General features: G+C 38.4%; 1 protein-coding gene across 2 annotated transcripts in view; it reads left to right on the forward strand.

The window, feature by feature from the left end:
• The first annotated feature begins 1,658 nt into the window (after nucleotides 1–1,658).
• Nucleotides 1,659–22,738, forward strand: part of ranbp9 (RAN binding protein 9) — a 39,665-nt gene continuing 18,585 nt past the window's right edge. For both annotated transcript variants that reach the window (XM_059343803.1, XM_059343804.1), the window contains exons 1-5: nucleotides 1,659–2,289; nucleotides 7,291–7,402; nucleotides 11,992–12,044; nucleotides 19,567–19,734; nucleotides 20,883–20,905. In XM_059343803.1, coding sequence (XP_059199786.1) covers nucleotides 2,073–2,289; nucleotides 7,291–7,402; nucleotides 11,992–12,044; nucleotides 19,567–19,734; nucleotides 20,883–20,905 — 573 coding nt within the window. In that variant the 5' untranslated portion in view covers nucleotides 1,659–2,072. The remainder of the gene's footprint in view (nucleotides 2,290–7,290; nucleotides 7,403–11,991; nucleotides 12,045–19,566; nucleotides 19,735–20,882; nucleotides 20,906–22,738) is intronic.

The raw sequence follows: 22,738 nt of genomic DNA on the forward strand, positions 1-22,738 counted from the left end.
TAGGCTAGAGCAAGTACAAGTAAAATGTGATAGCATGATATTCATGATGATAAGTGATTGACGTTATAACCAACATAAACAGTGTTTTCTGTAAATTAACTGTTGTTGTAATAATAATAATAATAATAATAATAGGAGTAATTATAACAGGCTAGAGCAAGTACAAGTAAAATGTGATAGCATGATAATAATGAATATAATAAGTGATTGACGTTATAACCAACATAAACACAGTGTTTTCTGTAAATGAACTGTTGTAATACAGTTTTTCTCAATTGCTAAGACACATTTCTTGAAAGCTGCTCTCCTTTTCTCTAAACTGTGAACACAAAACCCAATTTTCAAGCTATTTTCACAAAACCTCAAACTCTTCTTGCAAAACCAAACTTTCACCTCAAAACAGTTGTGCTCAAAATTGAACTATGTTGTCAAATCGTGCCCCGAGTCAATCAAAATTAAAAACACTACTGAGCTGTCACTGAACACTACATAGAAAAATAGAAAACACAATGCTCAGGACATGAAGCTGGAGAAATACATGTTTATTGTTCACTGTAGGCTAAATGCATGTTGAAAAAAATATACATGAAATACTAGGCCTACAAACAGACCAACCCTCCATTACAATACTACAGTACATTGGTACAGTGATGTACTGAAACATATATTTACTTACAGTATACTGTGGTACAGTATATAATATGTCATAAAGTAATTGCTGTCAACATTAACATACTGTACTATAATGTCAAAAAAGGTAATTACCTGTAATCTTCTCTAAATCTTCGGATTCTGGTGGACACAGTGAATCTACTGATGTTTGGTTGTACCCTTTGTCCGGCCTCCCTCATGCTCATACCATGGACAAGAACATGGTCAATCACAGTAGCTCACATTTCATCAGATATTACTGTTCTTTGTCTTCACTGACCACCTCGACCACTTTGACCACCTCGACCGCCTCTCACACGAACTCTTCCTCTCAGATTTCTATCCATTGTAGGGCCTCACAAACCAGTGCTCTCTGAACTGGCTTATATGTTCCCTCACATCATTAGCCACAAGTGTGATCAATTTTGAGTTGTAGTGTTCAAGTGCTTTAATTGTGTTGGACTTTTGTCACCTGTGCTCACCATTATGCAGCACGGGTGCATCACAATGAAAATGTGTTGGCAAGTTGTGTCTAAACAGGTGAAAAGTGCTTATGGTTTTGCTAAAAGAGTGATTGATTCAATCAGTGTGTTCAGTCAACTGAGCATTTGGCTCAGACAATATTATTATTATTATTAATAATAATAATAATAATAATAATAATAATAATAATAATAATTATTATTATATTAATATTAATAATAATAATAATAATAATAATAACAACAAATAATAATAATAATAATAATAATAATAATAATAATAATAATAATAATAATAATAATAATAGAAGTTATTATTATAGGCTAAAGCAAGTACAAGTAAAATGTGATAGCATGATATTATTGATGATAATACGTGATTGACGTTATAACCAATATAAACACCGTGTTTTCTGTAAATTCACTGTTTATTCTCTATTTATGTCACATTCCCATAGGAAGTGAGTGGAGCTGCTCTCAGCCAATCAGATTAGCGGATACCACTCCGACAACAAACAATAGACCGAGGCTATCTGAGCTGAGCTCATTATACTGTGTCGATCCGTCACCGCTAACGTTACTTCTCTCTTTACTCCCGGCGACGAGCCGCTTCCTCTGCCTCTTAACTACTTTCTCCGGATCCTGCGCGACCGGCCAGTCTTCTCCCAGTCTCTCTATTTGTGTCTTTGTGTCAGCCTTATGTCAACCTGAGACATTTCAGCGATCGCGTTGGCCGAGCTAAACGCATTAGCCTAGCTTAGCTTGTCGGCTAACAGCTCTGGCTGCCTCTACGACCGAGCCAAGCCAGTTAGCTTAGCCTGCTAGCTAAGCTTTGCTAAACCTCCACCCCCCTCCTTTAAAAAACTTGACACTGACTGACACAAGTGGCTTTGGCTTGTTTGCTGACAAGCCAATTTACAAAAAGCTCGCGTGGTAGCCATGTCGGGCCAGTCGTCGGGCTGTGGCTTCCTCATGTCGGTGGTGGTCCATGGAGACTCGGCTCTCAACGAGCAGGAGAAGGAGCTCAACCAGCGGCTCAGACGGCTCTATCCGGCCGTGAATGAGACCGAGGCTCCGCTGCCCCGCTCCTGGAGCCCCAAGGACAAGTTTAGCTACATCGGCCTCTCCCAGAACAACCTCCGTGTGCACTATAAAGGTATGACACACACACACACTCTTACCACTTTAATGCCTCCCACAAAAAAGGCTAACGTCAAGTGTGCTAACGTTAGCTTAGCATGAGGGTTAGCGGATCAGAGCCAGCTGCCGTTGAGGCTAAAAACAAAGTAGGCTAGTGGCTCATCAACAACAAGGAGAGAGGACATCTTGCAACCCGACCAGCTGGCAGCCAAAATAATTTACCTACTAGCTCGTTAGCTTTATTTGCTACCAGTTTGTCAGCAATATTAGCTGTCACCATGACGGACAATCTGTCAGGCCATGTTTCTGAAATATTACAAATTACACGTAGATGTAGAATGATCCATAAACAAAGTACATGTCAGGCTTGTTGGACTCGATGGTCTCACAGTTAGCCCAAAATGGACATGAGCTAGACAGCTAATGTAGCACTGTTAGGTCATTAAATGACAGGAAATATACAGTGTCGAATAGGGCTAAAATGATAATCACGATTATTTTTGATCAATATTGAAATCGCGATTATCAATCATGATTATTCATCATGTTAGGGAAACATCAGTATTTTTATTGCATTACTTTTAAACAAACAATATGAACAGTTTTGAGTGTCAGGTGCTTGTTGTAAACAAACCGAGATCTCTAAGCGAACACCTCCTGTAGCAGCAGCACATACAAACTGTACTGCTACAGAGCTAACGGTTAGCCTATAAGCAATTTGTAGACTGGACGCTAAGGGGTTAACATCCCCTCCGGCTCTGCAGCTGGGAGGGACTGCTGCAGGAGGACTGTGCCGCTATGACTCCAAAAGTCTCAAGCAACACCAGAAAAAGTCGCTGGATTTGTTGCCAGTCACTTCTTTGAAAAATAGTCGCTAAGGGGGTCTGAAAAGTCGCTAAATATAGCAACTAAGTTGCTAAGTTGGCAACACTGCTTCGCCGGCTTTTACAAATGTTGGGTGTTGTTGTGGCGTCGAGTACATGTAACCTTAACTATGCGTTAGCCCCCTGGTGGTTGGTGGACTACTGGTGTAGAAAGTGCTTGATTAGATATGCAGGAGAGTCGCATTTTAAAATGTTAATATCGCCCACGATCAGGTTAATTTAATCATGACAGCCAAAATTGTGATCAGGATTAAAATTTGATTAATTGTGCAGGCCTAGTGTCGAATATTGGGATTTAACCCATATGACTTTAGAAGAAATGATGGGTGTCCAGTGAAGCAGTGATTAGTGACATGACGGGCATATGTTTTATTTTTTATTTTTTATTTAACCTTTATTTAACCAGGAAGTCCCATTGAGATTTAGAATATCTTTTTCAAGAGACCTGGCCAAAATAGCAGCCAAAACTCAACACATGTGTCAAAAAAATAACATTTACAATAAAACAAGTGCAATATAACACAATATTAAGACATAATGAGCCTTATTAAGAAAAACAAGCACATGTCTCTATCACCACAGTCTTGATGGGTGCTTTAAATTCATTTGATTGATATCAGACTTTCTATATGCTGCCTAGGGTTCAAATATTTAGTGTCTGTATCAAGTGACATTCAGGTTGACTAGGTGCTTAGCAAATATACGAAGAGGGTTTTTGGTGTCGGCCTACAAGAAAAGGCTAGAGTAAAAAAAAAAGCTGTGCTTCCTGGGTGTGTTCTACTATTGTGGGTCTGACCAGCCCTCTACAGACACTCTTCCTTGTTACAACTAGAATGTTCTTTCTTGACACAACAAATTCACTTGGATACCTCCATTTCGTTACCCTGTTAAAATAATCGCCTAACTCATTTTTTTCAAGTTTTGCAGGAAACACTAAAAACTTCACCAGAAGTGTAACATATGACATTTATTGATCATTTCACTCAAAAAGGATGTAACAAAGGATGGCTATTGGCATAGTAATAAAACTGTGTGTAAATGATGTAACTTAAGAGTAATAAATTACTTAGACAATTTTTTGAACATGCCTTTGTAACTTAAGCAAGATATGGTAACACTTTATTTTGAAGGTGTCTACATAAGAGTCACACAAGCCTGTCAGAAACATGACATGACAAGTATCATGTCACTCTCATGTAGACACCTTTGAGTAAAGTGTTATCAATATTAGTGTCAACAATAAAACACTGATAAACTAAACTGATAACTAAACAATCTCCCCCTAGCTCTTCTTTGCTGGGTTCTTATCTGATGCATATGAATGCGGCAAATTGTCAAAGAAGTGATGATCTCAAAGGGGTAAAATCACATGATCTGATCAACTGAGGATGTAGGCGATTTTACCATAGGTGGCCGGCGTCATGAGGAGATGATTTAGGCAAAAAAAAAACATTTTGTCAAAAAAATGACTGATGCAATTATTTTAACAGTGTGACAATGGCAGATATTGTGTAACTTTACCATTAAACCCTGCAAATCTTGAAAGTTGACCACCTCTTCAAACATTCACACTATATGAGCACACAAGCTGAAAATTTTCCAGTTTGCAAGTATTTTTCTTTGTCAAACATCCTATAATTACTGTTTGCATTGGATGGAATCCGAACCTTAACAAAGAAATGTAATAAAATAGAACGCTTAAGTTATTTAAAGCTAGTTCTGAACTCAAATGTCATAATCTATAACAATCAGTAAATACCTTGTTATCTTAAGCCCACCAACATAATCTCCCATTAGTTGTTATTAAAAAAACTAAATGTCACATATGTTTAAATACCATGGCTTTCTACAATTTCGATAATATAATCATAAGAACTACAGCTTAAATGATTGCATCTGTTTTGATAATCGGTAATCATCAACAACTTTGGTTATTGGTTAAGAAGTCCAGATCAGTAATTAAACCTGCCTCTTGGAATACGCTCCTAAAGTGGTGATTAACACTGATTGTTAACCAGCTTTCATTTCAGTCCTCCCATTATATAATAGAAGCCTCATTTTAGGGTTGAAATTTTAGGAAAATATCAGTTAAAATGATATAGTTGTTTATCTCGAACTTCTAAATAAACTAGCGGCCTATTTTCTACCGAAACTGACCAATTTTGCTCTCATTAAGTAGGATATGACATTAGTGGTACACTAATTGCTCAGCATTTCCAAGTATAATCATGACATTCAGAACTTTATTAATAACAGCACCCTAGTTATTCATTGATGCTAAGTTACAGTGCTTACAGTGTAAACATTTGTAGAATCTAATGAAACTGGTGACAGCCTTGCAGTGTAGGTGCTTGAGCTAATGTTAGCTTTTACAGAGTGCCAGGATGAATTGCTCCCCAGCCCAGAACGTCCAGATTTAGAGCATTTAAGGTGATCATCTTGAAACCACTGATGCTGATCATGTGCTCAAGGGTATTCATAAAATATCAAGTAAAATGTTATATGTTCTGAGATCATTAGGCCTACTTTCCTCCTCATGTAAAGGTCTATTTAAAATAATACTAAAATGTAGTCCACTATAAAAATGCTGTTTTATGAGAAAATGTGTCAATTAGGCCTGCACAATTAATCGAATTCTAATCATGATCATGATTTTGGCCGCCACGATTAATATAACCTGATCGTCTGCCACATTTCCATTTTAAAATGTGGGCTCTCCTGCATATCTAATCAAGCACTTTCTAAACTAGTAGTCAACCAGCCATGAGGGGGCAGGGCCTTTTTTCTCCTCTGAAAAAAGCTTGGTCGCTGATTGGATAGAGCGCTAAACAGGATGTGACGTAGTACTCGATGCCACAAAAACACACGCCATTTGTAAAAGCTGGTGAAGCAGTGTTGCCAACTTAGCAACTTTGTTGCTATATTTAGCGACTTTTCAGACCCCCTTAGTGACTATTTTTCAAAAAAAGTGACTGGCGACAAATCCAGCGACTTTTTCTGGTGTTATTGGAGACTTTTGGAAACTCGTTCTTACTCTTGTTAACCGCCTCGGGGGCCGCAGGCTCGTTAAGAAGGGTAAGAACGAATCGAAGTTACACAGTCCTCCTGCAGCAGTCTTTCCCAGCTGTAGAGCCAGAGGGGATGTTAACCCCTTAGCGTCCAGTCTGCAAATTGCTAATAGGCTAACAGTTAGCTCTGCAGCAGTACGGTGTGTATGTGCTGCTGCTACAGGAGGTGTTCACTTGGTGATCTCTGTTTGTTTACAACAAGCACCAGGCACTCTGCACACACACTAAAAACTGTTCCTATTGTAAGTTTAAAAGTAGTGCAAAAGTAGTGTTCCCTAACATGATGAATAATTGTGATTAATAATCGTGATTACAATATTGATCAAACTAATCATGATTATCATTTTGGCCATAATTGTGCAGTTATTAAACACAAAACACTACTATCAATGTTAGATATTGGCACAGGCACTAATTTGCAATTGAGCTGTTTTCTGTTAACCCTTCAACTTGGGTTGCAAGACTTTTGTGTCTCTGCAAAGGCCCCACCTCTCTTCTGATCCAATTTTCATATTCAATTTTGACATAATCTGCTCAGAGTAGTATTCTTTCAGTGTGGAAAAATGGTCAATTCTCCTTTTTGGGTTAAATCTTAAAAAATGCAAGGATGCAAGCGGCAAACTTAAGGAACCTTTTTTTTAAAAAAATACTTGATTTACATTGAAAAATGCAGAGAGCTATGACCTCTCCTTGAAAACATGGTTTGATCCAGCTGATTATGACTGTCTGGGTTGTAGGTTTCACCCCCTTCACTCATGCTTAAAATCTGCATACAGTCCTGTACTATGATCTTAATGGATGATGAAAGACCAAATCAAAATTGGTGGTCATCATCAGCATAAGTATACATGCAAAATAGGGGTGTAGCAGTACATACAATCCCCGGTAAAATCCCTTTTCAGTAGCCTAATACATTTCAAAAATAAAAATTATACCAAATATCCAGTACTGAAACCATTGAACCCCTTGTTAAAAAGCTTCTCTGTTGTCTCTATACTCCATCTGTTGATGATGATGTTAGTGATCTAGTAGTGAAATGTGGTTGTGTTTTACCCTCACCTGAAGGTCACGGAAAAACCCCAAAAGATGCAGCATCTGTACGGGCCACCCACCCCATCCCAGCAGCCTGCGGGGTCTACTACTTCGAAGTGAAGATCATTAGCAAAGGCCGAGATGGGTAAGGACACAGAACAAAAGAAAAAAATTCAACTGCACTTGATTTAGACTGTTGATGTACATGATGTTTTTGTGATTTTATATTTTGATGAATTTTAAACTCTGATTCTGAGATGAACAATATTTCATTAAGTTGTATTTCTTATTGTTAAAATGACAGGATGGAACTTAAAGAAAATGTTTCATGTGAAATGTTGGCATTAGGGATGTGCATTTCAGGCCCCGCGGGGCTGGTCGGTGTCGGCAAAAGGGCCTTTCTGTGTGGAGTTCGCATGGTCTCCCCATGTCCCCTGAGGTTCCCCTTACAGGGGCCTCCCACAAAAACGTGCAATGATCCTGGTCGCTATAGTGCCTCCCTCTGGTTGGTCAGTGCGCCAGATGGGAGGGAGAGGAACTGGTGGGAATAACGTGATCCTCCCACACGCTACGTCGTACCGGGGGAAACTCCCCGTCAGGTGCCAAGAAGCGGTCTGCTAACTCCTCATGTCTAGGAGGAAGCATGAGTCCAGTTCAGGGCTCTCCCCAGACTGACAGAGACGAGGTGGCGCCCAGGATCATGATATAGGCAATTGGGTGATAGTGTTCCCAACTTTCCAACATTGTTGCTAAATTTAGCAACTTTTCGGACCCCCTTAGCGACTTTTTTTCAAGAAAGCGGCTGGAGACAAATCCAGCGACTCCTTCTTACTCTTCGGCTTGTTAAGCATAGCCGCCATTAGCGGCAGTTAGCCCTGTAGCAGTACAATGTGTATGTGGTGCTGCTGCATGAGGTTTTCACTTAGGATCTCTATTTGTTATTTGTATTTGCTTGTTTACAACAAGCACCAGACACTCTGTGAACAGTTAGCGCTGTCGTTAATTCACAATCACTATGTTTATGACCAGTGGAGACTCTGTGCATAATTAGCCATGCTGCTTTCAGCTACTGACATTGTGCAGTTAGCGACGGTGAAAACCATACGTCACTTCCTGAGTCTCTAAATCCCTCTGGGGACTAACTTTTCCTGTCGTGGAAAACACCCTCTCCTCTTTTGTATCTTCTTCTACAGCTTGGCATCTAGTCCGCCACACTGTGTATCATCAAATGCTACGCTGTCCCCTTGCAGAAGGCACCAGTAATACAACTTTTTTTTCCAGATATGATTAACTATTTGATTTTTTTTATTTAATGAATATTCGAAAATCAAGGCCCAGCCCAGCTTACCTTCTAATGTGATATTTCAGACATGCAAACCACAATAATAAAATGTTATCCTGCTAATGTCAGCACTCGGCTCTACTCTAAACCAATGCAAAATTAGTCAAATCTACTTTTTTTTCCTTTTCTTTTTTCGGTGTGATAAACTTGAGTTCCTACACCTTCTTCTTTTTTTGTCCCCTTAACCCATTGAGAATGTGTGTAAAACCTCTGGGCGATTTTAAAATCAGCCCCTAAAACCTGAAGTTTTTCTGGAAATTCAACAGAAGTGTCAACGCTTCTACTAAATAATACATTTTTCAGCCTCTGTAGCAGATAGAAATGAAATTCAAAAAGGATTTGAGAGCTTATACAAATACTACAAAACGACGTAAACACTTTCCAGGCTTCAATGGGTTAAATGGTTGACCTTGACCATACTGACTTGAGTCTCTGCAAGGCTCTTCAGTAGAGAGGTGTCTTTACATTCCTCTACTGAAGAGGGAGATGTCTGTGCACCTCCCTACAATCTGAGATTCAAACTAATCAGGCAAGCTTAATTTGCTATGTCACAACTTAAAAAGTAAATTTAAAGTTGTAAAACAAACCTTCAAACCTCCAGCAGAGAGCAAACTTGTCAGTACAAGAGTGAATATGCACTTTAATATCGTAGCAGATTTTATTTTTGTCAGCCACTGCCAATTTCAAGCTAACATTCAACTGCTAGTCAATGATTTTTGGTGCACATCTCTGAAGGCTTAAACATTCCTGGCTGAATCTTTCAAATGTTTCTCATTGTTAATAAACTGCATGAAATCCAGGATAATATGCCTTTTTCACAAGGGGGAAAAGGTGCTCAGAGCTTAATTTGGTTAAAAAAAACAGTGGCGCAGTTGCTAGCGCTCTTGGTAGCGCTCTCCCCTCACAGCTAGAATGTCCTGGGTTCGATTCCCGCCAGGACGCTGTTGGCGTTGGAGGTGTGTCCCTCCTCCATGTCTCCAGCACTCGCAGGGCTGGTCAGTTTCGGGAAAAGGGCCTTTCTGTGTGGAGTTTGCATGTTCTCCCCTTGTCCCCCGAGGTTCCCCTTACAGGGTGGGAATAACGTGATCCTCGCACGAGAATCGGCCTGCTAACTGCTCATGTCTCGGAGGAAGCATGAGTCCAGTTCAGGGCTCTCCCCAGGCTGACAGGGACGAGGTGGCGCCCAGGATCATGATATAGGCAACTGGGTGATGAATAAATGGGTTACAAAATCGTGGGATAAAAATGTAAGAAAAAAAAGGGAGAAAAAAAGAGGCCAGGTAAGTAGCCTAATCTGGATTTTTATGCAGCATTGGGTCTTGCTGCGACTGCTTATTACTGAAGACATAAACTTGCATCTTAATTTTTAGCAAATCAGCAGTGATTTCTCATAATGACTTTGGGCCTGTTAATGGTTAACAGTTTGTCTCCTGCAGGGAGCCCTGGTTCTTTTAGTCTTTATAATACAAAGAAAAGTCCTTCCTCTTCATACCTCTTCATAAAATCTCACCATGCTGCCATATTGTGATGTTTTCAGTATCTTATCGAAATGAAAGCAAGTTCTTGGTGATATTTAGTCACTTGGGACATTTTAAGTAACGCTTTACTCATGTTGTAAAACCCCAAACTGTAAGTTATTATGAATCGTTTGGTCGTGCATTATCATGGTGTCATTGGTCATGTTTATTCAATACATGCCCTGTATAGTAAATAAGGTTTTTAGAAATTCATATCAGGGAACTGCATAATCAAATGAAGTGAAAGCATGATTAAAATCTTCTCAGGGCCAGAGGTCAACTTGTAAGCCTAAATTTAGACTTCACTCATCGAAAGTGCTTCATCTTACGTGTGATATAAGTCAAATGATTCACTGGATATTTTCAACCAATAGAACCTCCTTGACCACAAAAGAAAGTGTGGGTTTGGTTGGGTGTGGGTGTGTGAGTGTGAGTGTGTTGGTTAGAAAACAGGAAGTATCTGATTCAAAAGTTCAATTAAATATTTAAACATTTTTAGCCACACTAGCTGATTGGCTCCAGAGAAGGCAGTTTCAGTTGTTTTAACACTTTAACCTAAGAGAAATAAATGTGTCCCTACAACATGTGATGGATTTTCTCAAAAATATGTAAATAAATTCAGGGTCCCAAGAGGCACTGCGTCAAGCATAAACAAAGCTAACTTGTGCTAACTTTGGCATGCTAATTACAGGGTCCTCAAAATGTCTTGGGAGTTTGGAACGTGCTTGAATGGTTGTTTATAATGTTAGAAGAATGCTTTAATTTGAATATTCTTCTTGAAAAATGCTTCATTTTCAACATGACCTGGTGTTTCTTTGATATTATATTTTGAATGAAACAAACCTGTGTTAGATTTGTTGGAAAAAGAAAAGTTATTATTTGTTCACTTGTTATTCATAGCTAGATACTTGCTCTTGTTGATCCCCTACTCTGGAAATTAGCAAGCATTAATAATAATCATCAAAACATACAATCAAAATGAATAAAAACAGCTGGTAAAAGAAACACTTACAATTTACATTGATTGCAGTGGGTATAAAAGCATTCTGTAAACTTTTTGTTTTGGGAATTACATTTATAGTAATAATTAAGATGTGAAGATGAAGAGTCTGTTTGAAAATATTCAAGATAAATTTTATTCTTACAAGGCTGAAAATTATACTTATCAATGTCAGAATTGTCATGTAATATCTTCAAGATTGCAGATTCCTTTAAATTGTAATTTTTATTATTATTTTGATATGTTATATATAACACAGCAGAAGGACAAGTTAGCAGTGCATCAATAGAGCAATAGAATAAACAAGAGAAATCAAGTTTTTTTTTTTTGTCTTTGATGAGCATATTTAAGTGCTTGCCAAAGTGTAGCTGGTATCACCGAAATGTATTTTATTAAAATATACACAGATTTTAGTGCAAACAATTCTATCATTACCGTAACATTTAACCATTTTTTCTCATCAATTTTCATTCAGATTTTGTTCTTTATACATTGTTAAAAAACATATATTTGATTATATTCTGTTAAATTATACATTTTTAAATAAAAATATGTATATTTATTTTTATAAAGTTTATTAAATATTTATTGTATATAAATGTGGGAAAACCATGACATTTTTACCCGGACGCATTACAGTAATGAATTTGTGAATCAAAAATATGTTTAAAAATATAGAAAATATTATTTAACACAAAACAATGAATTGTGCCTCATTATGGCTATATTATTGAGCTCATATAAAAGTGAAATATATTTAGTTTAATAAATATGTCCTTGTGATCTTCATGGACATGACTTAGACTGGCTTCATGAGAATCAGTAAAACATTATTGGCAGCTGGTTCACTAAACTCTCACCTGTCTGTCCCACAGGTATATGGGTATCGGCCTCTCCGCTCAGGGTGTAAACATGAACAGACTCCCTGGTAAGATGACACTCTTCTTTTCTCTGGGTGTGGTGAGACGACTCTGTCTGTGTGCATGTGTCACTGTCTGTTGCTATTGTACATTACACTGGAGAAGTTTTAACTGTTTGTGTGGGTGTCATTTTGTCTGTGAACTTATTGTCTGGCGGAGATTGGCCTTAGATTCACTGGGTGTAGGTGTGACTGTGAGTTAGAAAATGTTCATTATGTTGTCAGTAGGGCCGGGACTTTAATGCGCTAATTAAGATTAATTAATTACACAAAAATTAACACGTTAAAAAAATTGACGCATTTTAATCACACTTATTTTTGCACCGCGGAGCGTTTCTAACTGGATGAGTTTCAGGCAGATCGATTATATGGGTGTAACTAGAAACAGAAATGTGAAAAAGTAGCTCAATTCAAAAAGCTTATTTTTTGTTACAAGGCTAAATTTAAACCCATTTAACAATTCTACTCCGTTAGTAGGGTGTCTGTCCTGTATTACATTTAACTTGTTCTGACCATATTTCCTGAACAAACAAAAGTCACAATTTTGATATGTTATGGAGATGCAAACAAAAAGGTACATGGTTATTTATTTTTATTTATTATTGATTTATTATTATTATTATGCTGCTTAAAAAAAATCTGAAAAATATTTAGTTGTTAAACAGCACTATTAATGTCACAATTTTGATAAATGTTGTGGAGATGCAAAGAAAAGGCAAATTTGTGTTTCTGTAAGCAGAAAAGGTGTTTTTTTTTTATTATTTTAAAATAAGAAATATTATAAACATAAATACCATAAACGCCCATTGTAACTTATGTCACATCACAGACCTTTGACATTTAGTGGTTGTATTTTTTTTTTAAACATCATAAATGTGATCTATGTGGTTCACTTGGTTTGTGGTATATCCACTATATTTTCCTTTAAGGATAACTGGGTCTGGGTTCTTATGGGTTAAGTACTTTTTATTTAAAAAATATGATCGACATCACTTTAACGAGGCAGAAAAGATTACATTAATAATAATCTAAGAAGATTGGTTAAATTTATGCCTCACGCAAGAATACTTTTGTATCCTTGTCTTAACTTTCTCTCTTAGCAGAAATTGTTATTTATACAGGATTTTCAAACACATAACAACAAATAATTTAAAATATAAAATACAAGGAATTTGGGGAATCCACCAGCTCTCCTAAATCACAAGTCTGTTTGTAGGAGTCGTTCTTGCTTGAGGCCCGATATCTTTCTTGATGTGGTGCAGTTTCAAAGCTACCAGTCAGTGTGAAAAGATTTATTTTACTACCTTTTCTTTGCCATGACACAGTACTGTTAACAGGGTTTGCCAACTTAGTGACTTTGTTGCTATATTTAGCGACTTTTCAGACGCCCTTAGCGACTATTTTTCAAAAAAGTGACTGGCGACAAATCTGGCGACTTTTTCTGGTGTTATTGGAGACTTTTGGAGACTCGTTCTTACTCTTCTTAACGAGCCTCCAGCTCCCGCGGCCCAGAAGAGTAAGAACGGTTTACCCCTTAGTGTCCAGCCTACAAATTGCTAACAGGCTAACAGTTAGCTCTGTAGCAGTACGTGTGTGCTGTAAGTATGTGCTGCTGCAGGAGGTGTTCACTTAGCATCTCTGTTTACAACAAGCACCAGACACTCTGTACACACACTAAAAACTGTTCCTATTGTTTGTTTAAAAGTAGTGCAATAAAAATACAGATGTTTTGTTAACATGATGAATAATCATGACTACTAATCGTGATTAATTGTGATAATTATTTTGGCCATAATCGTGCAGCCCTAGTTAGGAATATGCTTACATTTCAATAAACCCCTTGGAAAATGCTTGATTTACAACATGACCTGGTGTTTCATCTTCATAATTGCTCATGTGAACCAAAAATCTTAAAAAACAAAGAGTTTAGATGTGATGATAAAGGCTTTGAGAGTCTGAATGTAGTTGTCTTGAAAGTATATCAGCGTATGAACCCTGCATTAGGACAGCATGTCAGCTCTGAGCTCCACAGAGGTTATCAGGCCAAACAGGAGTCACAGCGCCCCTTTACCAGTCTGAGAACGGGACCCGCCCAGGAGCTCCAGTCCTCTTCGTGGTAAGATAATTGGAGGCCCAGAGCAAGCTGCAGAGTCCCAGCTTATAGATAGATGCTAATGAAAACTCACTAATTGTGAGGAACGGATGCCAAACTGCCTCAGAGTTTAGTGCTCTCCTCCAGTGATGAATGTGACAATAGCAGGATTAGCTCTGCAGCTCAGCAGTAACTCACAGGGTCCTGCCACTTGGTTTCTAAAGTTAAAACAGCCCCGAGGCTGACTGTGCTGCAGCAGGCTGCCTTTGCCTCCTCCCCCTCTCCCCGAGAAATAAATCTGTGACAAATGCTTTGAGCACAAACACATGAAATGCTTGTGTGTTCAATTCACTAGGTTATAATATCCAAATTTCAGAAGTGTATATATATAAATGGGTATCAAATACAAAAGCAGGATTTGAACACTTTTTTTTTTTGTAACAGTGAAAATGTAATTGTTAAAATGTGCTTACATCAGTTAACCCTCTGAGCCCCACAGAGAGCCATTTTTGACTTTTTTTAGAGAGGGACAGGGAATCAACATTCCAGGAAGATAATAAAGGCCATAATGCTAAAAATTCTCCAAATTCTAGGAAGATCTCAAGCTTTGTGGAAAAACTGAATGAGCCGTGTCCTTTTGCAGTCACACTGAAAAAAACAATTTGTGCCAATGATTTGAAAAGGCTGACTTCCTAGGTTCAGTCATATGTCCTGTTGATTCAGAATGTCCTCGAGCAAGGCATCAGACCCCAGCAGGTGTCTGCTTCACACCTCGGTATTACCAAAACACACCAGTGTTTACTGAAGCCTTGGAACAATGACAGGGCTTTTCCATATCTGGACTGGCTACATTAAAAAAAAAAAAAAAAAAAAAAAATATATATATATATATATATATATATATATATATATATATATATATATATATATATATATATATTTATTATTATTTTCACTTTATTGGCACCATTTCACATTTTCCCCAAAATATGGTTAAAACAGGAATTGCAGAAATTGGATTACAGTAAAATCCTAATTGCATCTAGCCATGACTTAATACTATTTGTGGTTGAGATTTTTTTTTGAGGAGTCAGAGCAGGTTAGTTCAGAACTCCTCTCCTCTTCAGCAGTTTATTCACACATTCACACTGTATTTTTATTTTTTTTCAAATAACTTTGTTACAGCGATAAAGTCCTCCTTGAGAGTATGGGGTGAGTAGGGCTGGGCAATTAAACTAAACCGGTATTAAGAACCCCTGACTGACGTAATCTTTCCTATAACGATTATTCCAGTTACATTTCAATTAGGGTTGCATTCATTCATACACACATCGATTCTGAAGCATTTTATATCTCGAGCTGCATCAAAAACAAATGCTCTTATTTCCTCCCGGATTTTTTCAAGCGCCCAGAAACGCAGTACTGCTGCTGCCTCCTCCTTCAAGCAGTGGTAAAGCGTCTTTACGTTAACACGTGATTCAGTAGAGGACACAGTTGAGTGTTTGGAAAGAGTGAGTCAAAGCAGAGCAAAATCTGCGGTAGGGGTGCACCGATTGCAATTCTCTTTTTTTATAACTCACAGCATACACCTTCAATGTTTGAATCTTATTTTATTGAAAAAACAAAAACACTGCAGTATTTTTCTTTAACAAATGAAGGAAAAGTCTGATGTAGTTAATAAAATATTGAACTTAAAATAAATAGCAACAATTTACAGGACAAACTAACAAAAGAACTGCAACCATAAACTAGAAAATTTCCTCTGGGGAAATTTTGAAAGGGCCACGGGGGCTACTGCCGGTATGTGTACACTATGATGAGATTCTTCAGAGATTTCAAACTATGCCCTTTAACCTCAAAATGTGTGCGTGTGTGTGTGTGTGTGTGAGAGAGAAACATGTATGTGGAGGAGTGTGCGCGCATTTGTCACAAAGTTACGTGTGTGTGTAATTAAAATCACATAAAGTTACACGTGTGTGTGTAGCGAAAATCGCATAAAGTTACCTGTGTGTGTAATTAAAATCACAAAGTTACCTGTGTGTGCGTGTGTGCGTGTTTGAAGCAGGTGTATGCATGTGTGAGGAGTGTGCGCACTTACGCGCATGTGTGTGTGTGTGAGTATCTGTAACTGTAATCACATCAAAGGTCAAAGGCAATCAGATCAAAGCAATCAACTGAATTAACTGACACCACCTGTTAAAGTTCCGAGGGAGTGACAGCAGCCAGAGGTGGACTGGAATTTCTGGCCTCGAACAGAAAGCATTTTTGGCAAAACCATAATACCTATCATTGATCCGACTTCACTTTGAGCGTCCCGAGTTCTTCCTGAACGTCTACATATGATTTTTTTTTTAAGAAAAATTTTAAAATAGCTTTGTTAGAGCGATCTAAAAAACCTGTTCCATTTTCCTTTTTTTCGAAATCTTCCTGCGTTTTTAATATGGGACCCAGTGAGGCTATTGGACTAGTAGCGGGACGAAATTGAGTCCAGAAGAGGAATAAGAAGAAATCCACAGTATAACAGTAGTGCTTCGCCCCGAGCACTGGTCCCCTACAGCTATTGCTGTAGGGGACCAGTGCTCAGTGCGATTGCCCCGAGGCCCTAATAACTAGGACTGCAAGCAGTACTGAAGGGGCCCTCGCAGTACACACGTGCCAGGGCATGCTGCCGTCGGGGTGTGTGCGTTACAGGGGCCAGTCTATACCACCCCTATGAATTTCATTGCCTTAAGTCTTATGGTCTCGGCACAGTGGCACTTATTAAACTGCTGCCAGAGCGCCACCTAGGGGCCGATCAATAAAATCTGGACGCAATTTCATCCCGCTACTAGTCCTACAGCTTGAAGAGTTGCAGGACAAATTATATATCAAAACGTGCGGTTTGAACGGGATCGGTGTGCTATTACTTCTCTCTACAGAATACGAAAAACTGCCCAAAATTTTGCATTGAAATGAATGGGACGGCCGAAAAAAAATGAGCGAGAAAGAACAATAATTGGAGATTTTTAAACGTCTACTTCTCCGGCATAATTTCACCTAGAGACTCCATTTAAACTTTAAACAGTAGATTTAAAGTGTATTAATCCACGTTTCGATAGGTCATATAGTTTTTTATCAATCCCTGTTCAATGACCATGATCATTTTTGGAGAAATTCTGAGATTATAATGGGAGTGTATTGCACGGAATGTTCGTGTCACAGTCCACTCTACAGAAATCATTTTGTGTGCTTGCTTGCAAAAGCACACTAACTACTATTCACCAGGTCTATTTTTATTATTTTGTGTGCTTGCTTGCAAAAGCACACTAACTACTATTCACCGGGACTATTTTTATTTTTATTTTTAATCCCCTCCCCCAACACAGACATTTTAACTGAAAACAGTTAACTCTAACTGTCACAGACATGGCGTTTTTTCATGAAACATGAGAACTTATAACTTGAGCATACATTGTCCAATCTGCCTCAAACTTCATCTTCAACATCGTCAGAAAATGATTTTAAAAAAAAATCTAGAATATGATCTAGAAAACAAATATCTAGAAAATCCAGAAAAAGATCTAGAAATGCTTTCGAAAAATCTAGAAAAGGATTAAGAAAAATCTAGAAAATAATCAAGAAAAATCTAGAAAAGCTCTAGATTTTTTTTTTTTTTTTTTTTTTTTTTTTTTTTTTAAGATCGCTCTAACAAAGCTATTTTTTCATTTTTCTTAAAAAATGATATGTGTAGACGTTGAGGGAGAACTCAGGGCGCTCAAAGTGAAGTCGGATCAATGATAGGTATTATGGTTTTGCCAAAAATGCTTTCTGTTCGAGGCAAGAATTTTCAGTTTGTCGACCTCTGGCTGCTCAGTGTGGCGGAACTGTCAGTTAATTTCAGTTGATTGCTCTGCTCTGATTGGTCGACTCCACCTGGCCACCTGGTTGCTTAGCTACTAAAGCCCACCACCCCTCCCCTCCTCCAACACAGACATTTTAACTGAAAACAGTTAACTCTAACTGTCACAGACATGGCATTTTTTCAGAAACCATGAGACCTTATAAGTTGACTCAAATGACAAGTTTGAGGCAGATTGGACAATGTATGCATTGTCCAATCTGCCTCAAACTTGTCATTCATGATGATGGTTCATTATTTTTCAGTTCTACATAACAATGTTTCATAAATTCCCGCCCTTTTTGATTAGCCACGCCCCTTTCATAACTAATGAACTGTTTGTCCTAGAAACTTGTATAAGGTGTCAGATTACTCGGCATAGAGTCCCTGTTTAACTGGTGATTGATTACCCCGCCCCTTTTTATTAACCACGCCCCCCTTTACTAACTAATGAATCGTTTGTCCTAGAAACTTGTATGAGGTGTCAGTGTACTCAGCAGAAAGTCCCTGTTTAATCCCTGCCCCTTTTGATAAGCCACGAGAGTCACAGTCCAGAGGCAAGCACACAATCAAAATTTCTTTCGAAATTTTCTAGTTTATACATAGAAACGTAGGAAAATTTGTCTTCTCACTCACAATCCTCTGGTAAAGCTGTCAGAGTTATAGTTTGGGCGTAGGATGCGCCACCAACACGCACCAACAGCCTCATTGGCTCCCATATTAAAAACGCAGGAAGATTTCTGATAAAGGGAGATGTAACATCGCTCTAACAAAGCTATTTTTTCATTTTTCTTAAAAAAAAATCATATGTAGACATTCAGGAAGAACTCAGGACGCTCAAAGTGAAGTCGGATATTGATCCGACTTCACTTTGAGCGTCCTACAGCTGGAATTTCTGGCCTCGAACAGAAAGCATTTTTGGCAAAACCATAATACCTATCATTGGATAGGTATTATGGTTTTGCCAAAAATGCTTTCTGTTCCAAATGCCAAAGCATTTTTGGCAAAACCATAATACCTATCCAATGATAGGTATTATGGTTTTGCCAAAAATGCTTTCTGTTCGAGGCCAGAAATTCCAGCTGTTGTCACTGTGCCAGAACAGGTGTCAGTTAATTCAGTTGATTGCTTTGATCTGATTGCCTTTGATCTTTGATGTGATTACAGATACACACACACACACACACACATGCGCGTAAGCGCGCACTCTCACATGCATACACATGCTTCAAACACATGCACACACACAGGTAACTTTATGTGATTTTAATTATATACACACACACACACACACACAGGTAACTTTATGCGATTTTCGCTACACACACACACACACACACACACACATTTTGAGGTTAAAGGGCATAGTTTGAAATCTCTGAAGAATCTCATCATAGTATACACACACCGGCAGTAGCCCCCGTGGCCCTTTCAGAATTTTCCCAGAGGACATTTTCTAGTTATTATTACAATATATATATATTTTTTTTAAATGCAGTCTAAGTCCTTTTGCGTTTCTGCTTGCAGACAGCGCTCATATTCTGACACTCCTTATCCCTCAGGTTGGGACAAGCACTCTTACGGTTACCACGGAGATGACGGCCACTCCTTCTGCTCATCTGGCACAGGGCAACCCTACGGACCCACGTTTACAACAGGCGACGTGATTGGCTGCTGCGTTAACCTCATCAACAACACCTGCTTCTACACAAAGAATGGCCACAGCCTAGGTAAGGAGCACAGAAACCAAAGCCAAATAGTGCACATGTATTCTGTTTGATGCACCTGTAAGGCATTCACAGGCCTGTATGTGTGTACTTGGAGCTAATTGGTGCATGTGATGTAATATTAATACCTTTAAAAGTCCAACTGCTCTGTTAGTCACCTTTACTGTGTAGGGAAATATCAGCACCAGAACGCCAGACATTAATATTTGATCTTTTTTGGTTTTATGATGGCTGTTTTTATATTGATTTGTCAGAACGCCAGTAGTTCTATGTCATCTACATTTTCATTAAACCAAATATAGCATGCATAAAGCAGTAAACCCTCAATTTTGGGCTTTATTAATGAAACAGAATTGAATTTAAAAGCACAGGATTTAATTTTTTTGTTTCTACGGGTCTTTCAATCAAAACAGTGTTGCCCTGTAAGTTAGTAATATCCCCTTTAACCTCCTAGTTACCTGGAAAAATTACTTATTTCTCTGGATTTGATCACTTGGAAATATTGGAGTATATATGGAGTACATAGTCGTTTTAAGACATTTTAATGTTGTAATGTTGCATATTCTAACTTTTAAGTTTTGTTTTGTAGGGTATCTTAAAAGGTGCCCCACTTAAGGCAACATAAATTCCAGACAATAAAATGATTCAGGACCTTCATACTCACAAGAAACTGGGTTATCAGGGGAAATAAAGTTAGGACAGGAAATCTGAGAATGTGTTTGCATGCACTGAAGTAACCTGGCTACTGGTTAACCCACATTTACATGGAGTCGGTCACATTTCCTCCCTACTGCCTATCATGTTGAATTCAGCTAAAGTTTCCAGTGAGAAAGACTAAACAAGTTGTGTGAGATCTTACAAATACCCTGCTGTTCAACAGCAGAGACTGACTTAAATTTAGGTCAAGTCTATGAGATTGAATTATTTTAAATACAAGGCCACAGTGCCTCCAGTTCATTCTTTTTCCACCTTACAAATTACGGTTCTCCAGTTTAGTACTGTCTCTCTGGTTTATATGACATTTAATAAATCATGTTACAACACAAAGAAGACTACGTGTAAACGCACTGACTGTGGCCTCCTGGTGTTTGTCTGTAGAAATGAAAAGGACTTCTCTCCTTCATGCTGACACTTTCTTTCTTCCTCTGCAGGCATCGCCTTCACAGACCTACCAGTGAGTACCCATGTTATGATCACTTCTGTGTTGTAAATTCATCTTTGCAGAACTAATTAATTATGGAAACTGAAGAGCATGAGGCTGTTTTATAGAAATGAAATATTTGATTTCCTGCAGAATGTTTACGCTGTGTGAGATGTATCAGATGCTGGGAATCTTGTGATGTTTAGACGTTGATGACCGGGGAGTTAAGGGCCCTTTGGGTGGAAGAAACCGGACATGTGGGGGGAAAGAAGTCAGGACACATTTCACACTAGAAATAAGACATTGTCAAGTATTATAAGTAGGGGTGTGACAAGATCTCATGCAACGAGATCTCACTTGAATAACCTCGCGGATATTTCTTGTCGCGTTAAAAATCCGATCAAAGGTTAAAATCACTGATCCGATCGCATTATACATGTGCTTTACAAGTGTTTGTTATGGTGTGATATACATTCTGGATCCAAAGGTGGAGGTAATGCGGCAAAACGCTGCTGCTTTAAAACGAAGAAGTGTTGTGGTCACGCAGCCTGCATGCACCTACACACACCCAGAACATGTCTGCCATATGGAACTTTTTCGAAGTGAGTGAGTCCGATGTCCCACTCTCTAGCAGCAATTTATGCAAGCGTTTAGACATTAAGAGAAATGTTAGTGTGAGAGTGAGCTATAATAAAAGTTACACTGTACTGTGTAACAATGTGCAATAATGCCACCAATGTTCAGACTGGCATTTTGAGTTTGTTTAGCCTGTTAAATAATTTTTTAACAATAACATTTTTATTTGAATTTTATTTTATACGATATATGCAACAATGCAGCCATTTAAAATGGATAGTATCAATAAATGAGTGAACTTTCAACATGAAGCTCTTGCCTGTTCTTGACTGCCTTATAGAGGCCATGTTGGCATATTGTTTTCCACAGTGCCACTGCTGCTATGAAGGAATATTAAAGTTACTGCTATGCAATAAATAAAGGTAAATCTAGTAGTATCTAGTAAATAAATGATTACAAGGTTAACATAAATGAATGAATATTAATATCATCCCACGTGATCGATCGGTTCTGATCGGTAATCGGTGATCGGTATTGGCCCCAAAAAACCTGATCGGACCATCCCTAATCCAAACTTCTATTTGTGACCTGTGGGGGCAGTAAAGGGAAAGAAGAAGAGGAGGGGAAGGAGGGAAGCAGCAAGCAGCCAGAATGACGTCGCAGGGTCCGGCTGCTCCTTAAGAAGAGTGAGAACGAATCGAAGCGGCACAGTCCTGCTAATAGGCTAACAGTTAGCTCTGTAGCAGTACAGTGTGTATGTGCTGCTGCTGCAGTAGGTGTTCACTTAGCGATCTCTGTTTGTTTACAACAAGCACCAGAAAATCTGTGCAGAGTTTGCGATGCCGGTTAATTCAAGATCACTATGTTTATGATCAGTGGAGATGCTGTGCATAATTAGCCATGCTGCTTTGTTTTGATCAACTGCTGACGTTGTGCACAGTTAGTGGCGGTGGCCACATTTGCTTCTCCCTTGTTAAATCCATTGCTTATGTGATCATAGTCTAAACTTTCGCTAAGCGATTAGGCGATGATGGAAAACCATATGTGACCTCCGGAGTCTTGTAAATCCCTCTGGGGTCCTTTTTATAATGGAGACATGCAGAGTGAGCGGATATTTGAGAGGGCGTGGCCTGAGACTTTCCCGGCGGCCACTCTTCCCCCTAAAGGAAATGCGGCTTATAATGTTTGCACTTGAAAAAAAGAGAAATATTTTATTTTATTTATTTTATTTTAACTTTTATAAATTTTAGTTTTAGTTTCAATTTGTGGAAGAAGAAGTTTAGACCACAA

The sequence above is a fragment of the Centropristis striata genome, chromosome 11 (genome assembly GCF_030273125.1).
Source record: "Centropristis striata isolate RG_2023a ecotype Rhode Island chromosome 11, C.striata_1.0, whole genome shotgun sequence".
In the NCBI taxonomy this organism is placed as follows: domain Eukaryota; kingdom Metazoa; phylum Chordata; class Actinopteri; order Perciformes; family Serranidae; genus Centropristis; species Centropristis striata.